The following is a 12652-nucleotide window of genomic DNA, read 5'->3' as shown; positions in this document are numbered from 1 at the left end:
CTCCTAGTTTTAGATGAATATAAGGTAAAATGAAGAATTGAAGGGTGAAAATAATGTGAAAAAAGTCATCTTATATTCTTATTGACCTTCAGCCAAAAAAAACTATTGGTAAATAGAATCATTTGTCATCAAAATATTGATTGTGAAAAAATATTACTTAATTACTACATGAATATTTTATTGAATGAAAGTATTTGAGATTTTATTGTGAAGTATTAAAAAAAAGTTCTTTAAATAAACTATGGAACTAGTATGTGCATTATTATAAGAAATTTTGCTGTTAGCCTTGCTTATATCATCAACTATTATAGGATAGTATATATGGTAATGGCCTATATTGTGATCATTTTATTTTAATTAATAAAATGATTGTTGACTTAACGATACTGGCATTGATTTTTTCAAGTTAACAATCAAGAGTTTAGTAAGATTGTAGGAATAGTTATAGTGACTTTCATTTCCATAAAAACAAATCAAGACGATAATTAATAAAATGTTAGTATACAGTAACTGACAATTTAAGGACTATCTATAACTTTTATTTATACGCGCTAATTGTTGTTTTTTTATTTTTTTTTAAAAAAAACCATTTTTTTATTTTGGTGAAGTAATCAGTGCTTAAAATAAACCCTATAGTATAATTAATTATAGTGAGAAAATAACCACGATCGATGATCACGTGACCAACATCAATGTTACATATATACAACATATTCACATATCGAACATTATTACTACATAGATTTTAAAGTTTAGCATTATAATATCGTATATTTTACACATCCATCTTGAAAAAATTTAGTGTCCTTACACCTTATTCAGAAAATACTACACTGTTTCAAAGAAATTATTATAGTTAGTAGAGAAAGATACCTAGAGAAATATTGATATAAGTATATAACTGAGCTAATTATTCTCCTATGAAATTAAGCCGTTAGCTAATATATTTCTTTCCATATCCATCTTAAAAAAGTATTTTAGATTCTCAATTTATTTTAATATTTGTTAACACCAGAATTATGATTTTAGATCCGTTTTTTATATTCTTTTTTTCCGTAAAAGGGAATTAGTAACCTTATCACGGAATTTATCGATTTATTTACATTTTCCATGAATAGATCCGTGAAAGGCTCATTTTTACGGAGTTTTTACAGAAATAATGGATAATATTTTTTTATAGGGGTTCAGAAACATACGTGGCTTATTATACTGAGTATTTCCTTATTTGGATTTGTTATTTTATACTTTAATTTTTCCAAACTTACTCATTCACTTTGAGATATTTTTATTTTTCTACTTTATTCCTTGAAAAGTATCTATTAACACAAACATAAAAACTATAAATAATTTAGGTTCCTAAAAGATAAAATATATAAAATATAATATATTTATTAGGGTGTGCAATAAATTTTTATTGACGCAATTAAAAAAAATAAATAATTGAGATATAAATCTATCATAATTTTTATATAATGAAAGAGAGTTTTTATAATAATAAAATGGATAATCTGATTATTTTAAATTCTTTTAATTACTACGTTATGTCTATTTTATCAATATAAGAAAAAAACTAATATTCACTTTGTTGCTTTAACTCATCTTTTTTTTTCTCTTGATTTTCTATGGATATTAAATAATAAATAAGTATCAATAATATATACTAAAAATTCAAAGATCTCAAAAAAAAAAGAATGATAGAAGTGTTATTTTTTCATTGATGTTTTTGATTTATTTATTAGGGTCAACCCTAAATCGTTAAGATTTATATAACTTTATTCAAATTTAATGTAAAAAAATATTTTTATCTTTGATAAATTTTTAAAAAATTAATCATCAGATGAAAATTTAGAAATAATTTACAAAAAAATCGATGAAGTTGTCAGAAATCGTATTTTTCAATATAAATTCAGTCTTTATTATTATCTCTTTTTTGCAATGTTAAAAAAAATGAACTTTCATACCAAAAAAAATATATATATAACTTGAAACAAAATTAATACTCTATCACTATCCAATCTTTTGTTGTTTTTGTAATTAGATGACAAAATTTTAATAAAATTTACTATAATCTTTTTTTTAAAAAAAAGTTAAATTACAAAAAGTTTTGTTGTTTATATAAATATAAAAATAAACTGATACCAATTTTAATTTGAAAATATAATTCTAGTAGATAAAAATCATTTTAAAGATTAGATTCTCCCTTTTTCCAAAACGTAGGAATACAGGATAAAGGATACTTAAGTAACATAATCATCTTATAACGAAGAATTTTGATATAATCAAGTTCTTTATCATAGTTAAATCTTATCTAAATTGGAAATAAAAAAAGGATTTAGTAATTTAATAGTTTAATATTGGATACATTTGAAACTTAAGCAAATGTACAATGTGTTAGAATGTCAACTTAATTAAAGCATTAAAATGCCTTAACTATTGAATCCATCTATTATCAATATGAATAGTTTAGTTAATAGTACTAGTAACATGTGTCAAAAAAAAATCATTAAGATACCCATGAATCAATTCTTATGTTATATATATATAAATGTTTTTTTTATTTATAAAATAAAAGATATATTTATGGTATTTATAAGGTTGATAAAAAAAAGTTCATATTTAAATACTATTCAAAATTCAATCTAAAGTTAATGATCAATTTGTATTCTTATTATTTAACAATTGATCAATCTTACTATTAAGTGATTTAATATCTTCCTTAAGTGATTTAACCTCTTCTATTTCTTTCTTAAGAAATTTAAATTCTTCTTTAACTTTATTACTAAGTGACTTAACCTTGTCTATAACATCTTCATCTTCATCTTCACTTTCATAATCATCATCACCATCATCATCATCATCATCATCATCATCTTTATCATCTTTATTATCATCATCTTTATTATGATCTTTATTATCGTCATCTTTATTATGATCTTTATTATCATCATCATTCTCTTTATATGTTAATTTTCTTTCACTCATTTTCTTTTCATAATCATCATATAATTTTTCTTTGTTAGTTTGACGCTTTTTAACATTTGTTTCCCATTCTTCACAACTTTCTGATTTACCTATATAATAAATATATTTTGGTTCTGGTGGTAGTGTATAAAAATGTATATCATCTAATGCTTCATAATCTGAAATTAATTCTGCACGAAATCTCAATAATGCAGCACGACCTTTTTCATATGCTTCAGAGTACACACCCCTAATAAAATCATTAATTTATTAAAGGAATAAAAGTAATTGATATATTGCAGAATTTAAAAAGAAAAAAAAGAAACTTACCCCATAAAAGCAATGAACATATTTTGTAAAATAGTTACTAAGAAAATACTAGCAATAAGAGTTATGAGTTTAACTGCCCAAAAGTTCCATGTATCTTGTTGTAAAAAAGTACCACTTAACCATCCATATGTTGAAAGGAATGAGGTAATAAATTCTTTGGCTGGGTTATCTATTGTTTCATTTGATGAGTTCTCAGAAAGATTTATAAAATCAGGATATTGCAATAATAGTAAAAAGGTATGTGCTAATCCAACTATTACAAGAAACATGAAAACAAGAAATACCCATGTACTTTTAATAATATTTAATATAATATAAATATATTTTGCTGGTTCTAAATAAATTAATATAAATTAATATATTTAAACTTAATAATTTAATATTTTATATTATTTTTATATTTTATAGTATTACCTTTAAATAACCGAAGATATAAAATCTGAATCGAAAGATTTACATATAAAAAAGTTAGTTTATTTTAATCAAAATGTTTTAGTAAAAAAATATAAAAATACAGTACATACAAATTCAAACCAAAGTAATAACATTGTAAAAGAAATTGCAACAGCTGTTTCTTTAGTTGTTACAACATTAGCAAATGTATTTTCAGTACTAAATGAAGGAGCAATATAAACTGACATTACAACTATAGCTACAATAGCTGAAGTTAAATCTACAAAGTTAAAAAAATCAAGATAATGCCTCAAACCACGATGTCTTATCTGCATCAATTCTACAACTAATAAATAGCATCCTAAATAATAAAAAATGATAATAAGAAATAATAGGAAATTGCAGAGATGTCCTGTTGCTTCAAGGTGTGCTGTATAAGTTCCACAAATAACTGCAAAGCAAATTGCAAATAGAATATATATAAAAAAGAGTCTGAGAAAATAATTTCTTGCTGAAGGCCATTTATAGTTAATTGCAGCTTCCATTACTGGATTATTAAATATATCATCGCTATTATCTAATCTAATAATTTGAACAAGTGGACTAAGTTGTGAGAGATTTTTTGCATCATTTGAATAGCTAACCAAATAACTATGTGGAATAAATAATAATTGAAATAGTTTAATTGTAAAGATATATTTATTAAGCCAACCTTTTTTTTCTTTTTGAGGTATTTTGCTAGTTGTAAAATTATGTAAAGGAATCATTTTCACGGTTGGAGAATAATTACTTGAAATACTTTTTATCTTAAATATTTTTAACAAAATAAATTTTGAGATAGAATTAAATGCTTGGAATTTTCGCTTTTCATTTCTTTTTAAAATAAGTTCTGAAATAGGATTAAATGCTTGAAACTTTTGGTTATCATTTAAAGTATCTTGAATTTTTTTAGGTATAATATCACTATATTCAATAATATTAGATATTTCTATACCTTCCATACATTTTTTATAAAATAATTCTTTTACATAATATTCTATTTATAAAAGAAATTTTTAAAAATATTAAAAACAGATTATAATTAATAATAACTGTAAAAATGAAATTACAAACCTAATTTATAAGAATATAAAGATGGTAATGCTTTTGAAATAGTAATTAACCATCCAAGATGTTTAGTTGCATTTTTTGCATAATATTCAAGTAAATAAGTTACAATTAAAATTCTACGATTTCGTTCAAGATCTATAAAAAATATTTATTAATCAAATATCAAATTTTAAGATTTTTAGAAATAATAATTACCTGATATACACAAATTAATTGCAATTTCTAAATCACTTAATTTACAAATATCAATAATATTGCTATTAGATTTATTTGATTCACTATTATCATTAGATTCTTTACTAATTTCATTAAATTCTTCATCAATCCATCGAGTTATTCTTGGTATATGCAAATTTTTGTGTTTTACTTTTTCATCACCAAATAAAATATATTTAACAAGAGCATTTGAGCCTCCAATTATAATTTTTGCCATTAGGTTATATCGGATATCCATTAATCTCCAAATATCAGGATAATTTTTGATAAATTTCCAGATAATAAAAGAAATATTATACTTAATTTCTTCAAATACTATATTATAAAAAATAGAATTTTTTAATAAAAATAATTAAATACAAAATAACAAAATATATAAAAAAAACACTTACCACACTGATTATTGTCACCAACTAATTTATTCCGTTGATAATGTAAATATTCAAGAGTATTACAAGCATGTATTGTTGGAATAGCATTATTATCATATGGCCATTGAATTTCCTTAATAAATTCATTCCATTTAACTTTAAGATAAAAACCATTATTATTAGAAACTCTTAAATCTAATTCTTCCAATGCATTATCTTTAGATTCTTCTTCAACGTTATGAGCCCAAATATATTCAAGTGTTAAATATTCTTTTTTCTTACGCCATACTTGAATGGTACTTTTTCCAATATATAACTGTAATGATTTATCATTATTAAGATATACTAATTTTCTTTTAAAGTTATCATTTATCCATGGTTCTTTATTATGTCCAAAAGGCTGTTCAGCTTTTGAAATATTTTGGTTATCTTTATGATCTTCATATTTAAATTCATTCATTTCATTTGGCATTTTATAATGATTTAAATTATTTGACTTCTTCTTTTCTTTCTTAAGTATATGATCATATACTGATAATATGGAACCATTATTTCTTACTAATACTAATTTATCAGGAATTCTTGCAATATGTAAGGTAAACTTATCATCAATTTTTAATTTATTGTAATAATGAAATCTATTTGTAGAAGAATCATATAAATTCCAAAATAGCATTTCTCCATATTCTTTCTGGGACTTTTTAATAATTATCATTAATGAATCACTATTTTCAAATTGACAATCAATTATTTTAACATTTTTTCCAAAATCATTACTAGCAATTTCTAAACCATTTTCTATAAGATAAAGGGTTAATTTTCTATATCCAGAAGAAAAAGCAATCATTTGCCTATTTTTTGAAATAGCTAATATTGGTTTGCCATATATATTTGAATATTCTTCATGCATATTAAAATTTTGTTGTATTTGCATAGTTTTTAAGTCATATAATTGCATAACTTGAATTCCTTCTTTGTATTGTACTGTATAAAAATAATGATCAAAGACACAATTTATTAATTGTGATGTACAAGGTTTTGTCTTATATAAAGTATTTAATTCAATCATAAATCTTCTTGGATAGTTAAAATGCTTTAAATCATCTTTTGAATTATTTTCACATGTAAATTTATAAATTCCATTAGCATTAAAAATAAAACAATTCAATATCTTATTAGAAGTGGATTCTTTATGGATAAAAGTAACAACTCCACTAGTATTATAATGTATAGGATTCCTATGAACTTTACCATCATTTAAAGTTACTTTATAAATAATAGTAATTCCTGATTTTTTACTTATATTATTTTTTTGCCCTTCTTTTTCTTGATCTTTATTTGTATCTCCAATTCCAATTGCAAAAGATTCTGCACTATTTAATAAATTATCTTCTTTTAATAAATTATTTAAATTTTCTGTTTCAATTTTCTCACTTTTCTCAGTTAACATATCAAATTTTGTTACACAAGATATTGCCACAAAAACAAATTTTTGATCAATGCAATTTGATATAGCTAACATCCATTTTGGAATAGCATATTCTGTAGATTGTAATTCTTGATTATTTTTAAAATCCTCTTTAAAATTATAGGAATTGATTGGTTTATCACTATTAATCTTATCATAAATATTAAACTCATGAGTTTCTTTAATAATATAAGAAAAAAATAAAATTATTTTGTAAAAATATATTTGAATTATAATAAAAGTAATATAATAAATATATATTTACCATGATTAATTGTAAGAAAATACTTTCCATCTGAACTAATAGAAATATGCCATTTTGAATTCTTTTCTTCTAAAGATTTCATTACAGTTAAATCTTTTAAAGCAAAAATTAAGCAATTGTAATTTAATTAAATTTAGAGAATTACAAATATTCAATAGAAATTATCTAGTTAAATTTAAATTATTGCAAGTAAACAACATAAATAATATACTAAAAGTTAAATAACTTACCAACTGTAATATTATCAAATATTATTTTATAAAAGTTAGTTAAATTTAAACTATTAAATGTAAATAAACACAAATAATACAATAGAAATTAAATAACCTACTAACTGTAATATCATTAAATATTTTTTTATAAAAATTAGTTTAAACTATTATATATAAATATCATAAATAGTACAACAAGAATTAAATAACTTACACTCTACAGATATTTGATTTTAGATAAAAAGTTAGTTAAATTATATGTAAACAATATAAATAATACAATAGAAATTAAATTACTTACGATCTACAGATATTTAATTTTAGATAAAAAGTTAGTTAAATTATATGTAAACAATATAAATAATACAATAGAAATTAAATTACTTACGATCTACAGATATTTAATTTTAGATAAAAAGTTAGTTATATTTAACAACATAAATAATACAATAGAAATTAAATTACTTACACTCTACAGATATTTAATTTTAGATAAAAAGTTAGTTAAATTACATGTAAACAACATAAATAATATAATAGAAATTAAATAACTTACTATCTACAGATATTTAATTTTAGATAAAAAGTTAGTTAAGTTACATGTAAACAACATAAATACTGTAATACAATAGAAATTAAATTACTTACGATCTACAGATATTTAAAAAGTTAGTTAAATTATATGTAAACAATATAAATAATACAATAGAAATTAAATTACTTACCCACTGTAATACCATCAAATGTTTTTTGATAAAAAGTTAGTTAGTTATATTTAACAACATAAATAATACAATAAAAATTAAATAACTTACAAACTACAGATATTTAATTTTAGATAAAAAGTTAGTTAAGTTACATGTAAACAACATACTGTAAATAATACAATAAAAATCAAATAACTTACTAGCTGTAATATCATCAAATATTTTTAGATAAAAAGTTAGTTAAATTACATGTAAACAACATAATATAATAGAAATTAAATAACTTACAAACTACAGATATTTAATTTTAGATAAAAAGTTAGTTAAGTTATACATAAACAACATACTGTAAATAATACAATAAAAACCAAATAACTTACTAGCTGTAATATCATCAAATATTTTTAGATAAAAAGTTAGTTAAATTACATGTAAACAACATACTATAAATAATACAAAAAAAATTAAATAACTTACCAGCTGTAATATCATCAAATATTTTTAGATAAAAAGTTAGTTAAGTTACATGTAAACAACATATTGTAAATAATACTATAAAAATTAAATAACTTACCAACTGTAATATCATCAAATATTTTTAGATAAAAAGTTAGTTAAATTACATGTAAACAACATACTGTAAATAATACTATAAAAATTAAATAACTTACTAACTGTAATATCATCAAATATTTTTAGATAAAAAGTTAGTTAAGTTACATGTAAGCAACATACTGTAAATAATACAATAAAAATTAAATAACTTACTAGCTATAATATCATCAAATATTTAAATTACATGTAAACAACATAAATAATACAATAGAAATTAAATAACTTACGCCCTACAGATATTTAATTTTAGATAAAAAGTTGGTTAAATTACATGTAAACAATATACTGTAAATAATACAAAAAAACTAAATAGCTTACCAACTGTAATATCATCAAATATTTTTAGATAAAAAGTTAAGTTAAGTTATATGTAAACAACATAAATAATACAATAGAAATTAAATAACTTACGCCCTACAGATATTTAATTTTAGATAAAAAGTTAGTTAAGTTACATGTAAACAACATACTGTAAATAATACTATAAAAATTAAATAAACTTACCAACTATAATATCATCAAATATTTTTAGATAAAAAGTTAGTTAAGTTATATGTAAACAACATAAATAATACAATAAAAATTAAATAACTTACTCTCTACAGATATTTAATTTTAGATAAAAAGTTAGTTAAATTACATATAAACAACATAAATAATACAATAGAGATTAAATAACTTACGCTCTACAGATATTTAATTTTAGATAAAAATTAGTAAAGTTACATGTAAACAACATAAATAATACAATAGAAATTAAATAACTTACTCTCTACAGATATTTAATTTTAGATAAAAAGTTAGTTAAATTACATGTAAACAACATACTGTAAATAATACAATAAAAATTAAATAACCTACTCTCTACAGATATTTAATTTAGATAAAAAGTTGATTAAGTTACATGTAAACAACATACTGTAAACAATACTATAAAAATTAAATAACTTACCAACTGTAATATCATCAAATTTTTTTAGATAAAAAGTTAGTTAAATTACATGTAAACAACATAAATAATACAATAGAAATTAAATAACTTACACTCTACAAATATGATAAAAAGTTAGTTAAGTTACATGTAAACAACATAAATAATACAATAGAAATTAAATAACTTACTCTCTACAGATATTTAATTTTAGATAAAAAGTTAGTTAAGTTACATGTAAACAACATAAATTATACAATAAAAATTAAATAACCTACTCTCTACAGATATTTAATTTTAGATAAAAAGTTAGTTAAGTTACATGTAAATAACATAAATAATACAATAAATATTAAATAACTTACCAACTGTAATATCATCAAATATTTTTAGATAAAAAGTTAGTTAAGTTATATGTAAACAACATAAATAATACAATAAAAATTAAATAACTTACTCTCTACAGATATTTAATTTTAGAATAAAAGTTTTATTATTAAAATAAAATATTAAGTATCTATTTCTATTGTTGCATTTAAACTTAACAGTTTATTAATAAAAATATTAAAAGAAATTATGGTTACCAATTTCATCCATTTTGCCTTTAACTTATTGTTATTGTCAGAAAATGAATTACAGTATAAAATTTAAAAAGAAAATATCAGATATACGTGAAAATAAAAAATCAGATGTATTTTATTCTTCATCGATGATACAATAACCGTATTGTTTAACAGTGTTTGCTGCAGGTGCGCCTAATTGCGCCAGTTGCACTAAAATTTTTATCACATACATAATATATCACGGGTTCAATTCACCAGTGTGTCATGACAATCACTTCTCCGTCAGGGTTACAGTTCTTTGAAATTATCATTGATGAAATGAACATATCAGTGAACGGGTGAAGTAGTTGTCGGCAATATGATCGTTGACAAATTAATCATTGAAAATTAGGACCCCGAGCTATACATAAAAAGGTATGGTAAGGGTTTGCGTAGAATTGACAAAAATAATTATGTAGATCTTTCCTTTTATAGATAATTCCGGCCGGATTTTATTTCCTTTTTTAGACACTGACTGGCATTATTGTAATTCCGGCCCTGAAAAAGTGCGTAGAGCTAATAGTAATTTTTTTTGGCTGTACCTTTACCTCTATATATATAGCTCGGGGTCCTGAAAAATTGTCACCATTTACTTTGTATACAGTAAATGTATATTTGACTAATTTAAGTATTCTTGATTAAAAAAAATCAAATCAATAAAGAGCCAGATATCCATATAAAATGCATACCCTTTATTTGTATTTATAAAATTATGGAACATGAAGAGCATAATCAAAAAAAAAAAATGAAAATAACAAATTACTTTTTCGTTTCTCGTTTTTGGACAGGAGTTATAAAGATTAATATATATATATTATATATACTGTATATATAAATATTAAAAAAAAATTTTATTAACTGTTAATTCGTCGTATAATTGTATCAATATCATTGTCTTTTGCGAAAAAAAATATGCGAAAAGTAACTACGAAAGTTTTTTTAATATAATTTTTACTATTGAAAAAAATGATTTGGTATATACAAATCTTAATGTGTTTAGAAATAATTATATAATTTAAAGTGTATTAACGACGTAATTTTTCATAGTGATATTTAATAATGAAAAATATTAACATGAAATGCAGTTTATTTTAGATTTTTAAATTTTAAGAGTAAGTTTAGACACGACACACTTTTTAAATAAAATAGATTTTTTATAATAAAAATACAATAAGCTTTCTTATAAGCTTTATATTAAACTATTTTTATCACGGGACGTTAGTCTCCAGGGGATAAAACAGTTATTTCATGGGAATCCATGAATATCATTAATTTCACGGCTGCTATTTATTGATCACCTTAATGTAATTTGACAGATTCAACATAGAATTTTTCAATGGTAAAATAAATTTTTAATTTTACTGAAAATTTCTGCTCTCTCCATGAACAATTCAGCATTTCTACCTAAGCAATCTTTGAAGGCTTTATTTAAATTATGCATTTTTTTAAGAACTTCTAACTTTCACCTAAGTGGCCTCCATAGTGAATCCGCGAAATTAAAAAAATAAAATAAAATTTAAAAATTTAAACTATAAATTGACTTTATTCCACTTTATAAAAAGAATAAAAAAAATATTTTTACATGTAACAATTTTTTGCGATTATTGAAAGCTAATTGATGTGATAAAAAGTGTAAAAAGCTTAAAAAATGATCGGCTGCAAAATTTGCTACAGCTGCTGCAGTTAACCTGCAATCCGGCGCTTCATCTGAAACAGGAGCACCTGCCACAAATGATCTATGTCTTGCATTATTTATTTTTTAACTGCGCATATTATTTCAGCAAATCATGATCACGTGATTAATTAAAAGGTTGTCAAAGTATTCTAAAGAAATTCCCATAAAGAGTTACGATCCGAGAACTTAGTGGAAATATTAGATACTTTGCATAAATTAGTTTAGTTGCTAGAGGTGTTGTTGCATCTTGGTTATAGGATAGTATGATCATATGTATATATTTTTTTCCTCTTTTGCTGGTTCATTTTGAGCAATAAAAATAAAAATAAAAAGTTTTCTAAAGAAATCAATATGATCTGATTACTTTTATTTGTGGATAACTGACAACATATTTTATCATTGAATTTTATACTTAAACACAAGAATTCTACTTTAATAAAATTTTATACTATAATTAAAAGTTATTATATCATGTGATAAAATTAAAAAATTATCGAAATTCATGTAAAACTGACAAAATTTATATTAATACGTATTACTATTGTTTTTAATAGTTAACTAGTTGATTTAATTATTAATATCTTAATTTGTCAAATTTATAAATTTAATTATTATTATTTAAGCGTTTGTTTTTTTTTTTTGTGACGCGGATAAGTAAACGGTATTGAATTTGTTGACGTAATCATTTAATTTTAAAAAAATTTTTATGATTTTCTAATTTCAAGTATTCATTTTCTAAATCTGGCTTCATTTCTAGGTCAAGTTTGCCAATATTAATTGTAATTTTCAGATTATA

At 21.8% G+C, this 12652-nt stretch overlaps 1 protein-coding gene across 1 annotated transcript; it reads right to left on the bottom strand.

The window, feature by feature from the left end:
• Positions 1-2652: 2652 nt before the first annotated feature.
• OCT59_020411 (uncharacterized protein) lies at positions 2653-7196 on the bottom strand (the record flags this gene model as incomplete). The annotated part of the gene is made up of 8 exons (XM_066149161.1): positions 2653-3211; positions 3292-3625; positions 3706-3730; positions 3816-4720; positions 4798-4929; positions 4990-5325; positions 5403-7028; positions 7115-7196. The coding sequence occupies 8 exons, from the start codon at positions 7194-7196 to the stop codon at positions 2653-2655; spliced, it is 3999 nt and encodes a 1332-aa protein (XP_065990103.1).
• Between the last annotated feature and the right edge of the window lie 5456 nt (positions 7197-12652).

This window comes from Rhizophagus irregularis, chromosome 3 (genome assembly GCF_026210795.1).
Source record: "Rhizophagus irregularis chromosome 3, complete sequence".
NCBI classification, from domain to species: Eukaryota; Fungi; Glomeromycota; class Glomeromycetes; order Glomerales; family Glomeraceae; genus Rhizophagus; species Rhizophagus irregularis.
Note: the sequence above shows the minus strand (reverse complement) of the source record. Positions and strands in the feature narration are given on the sequence as shown.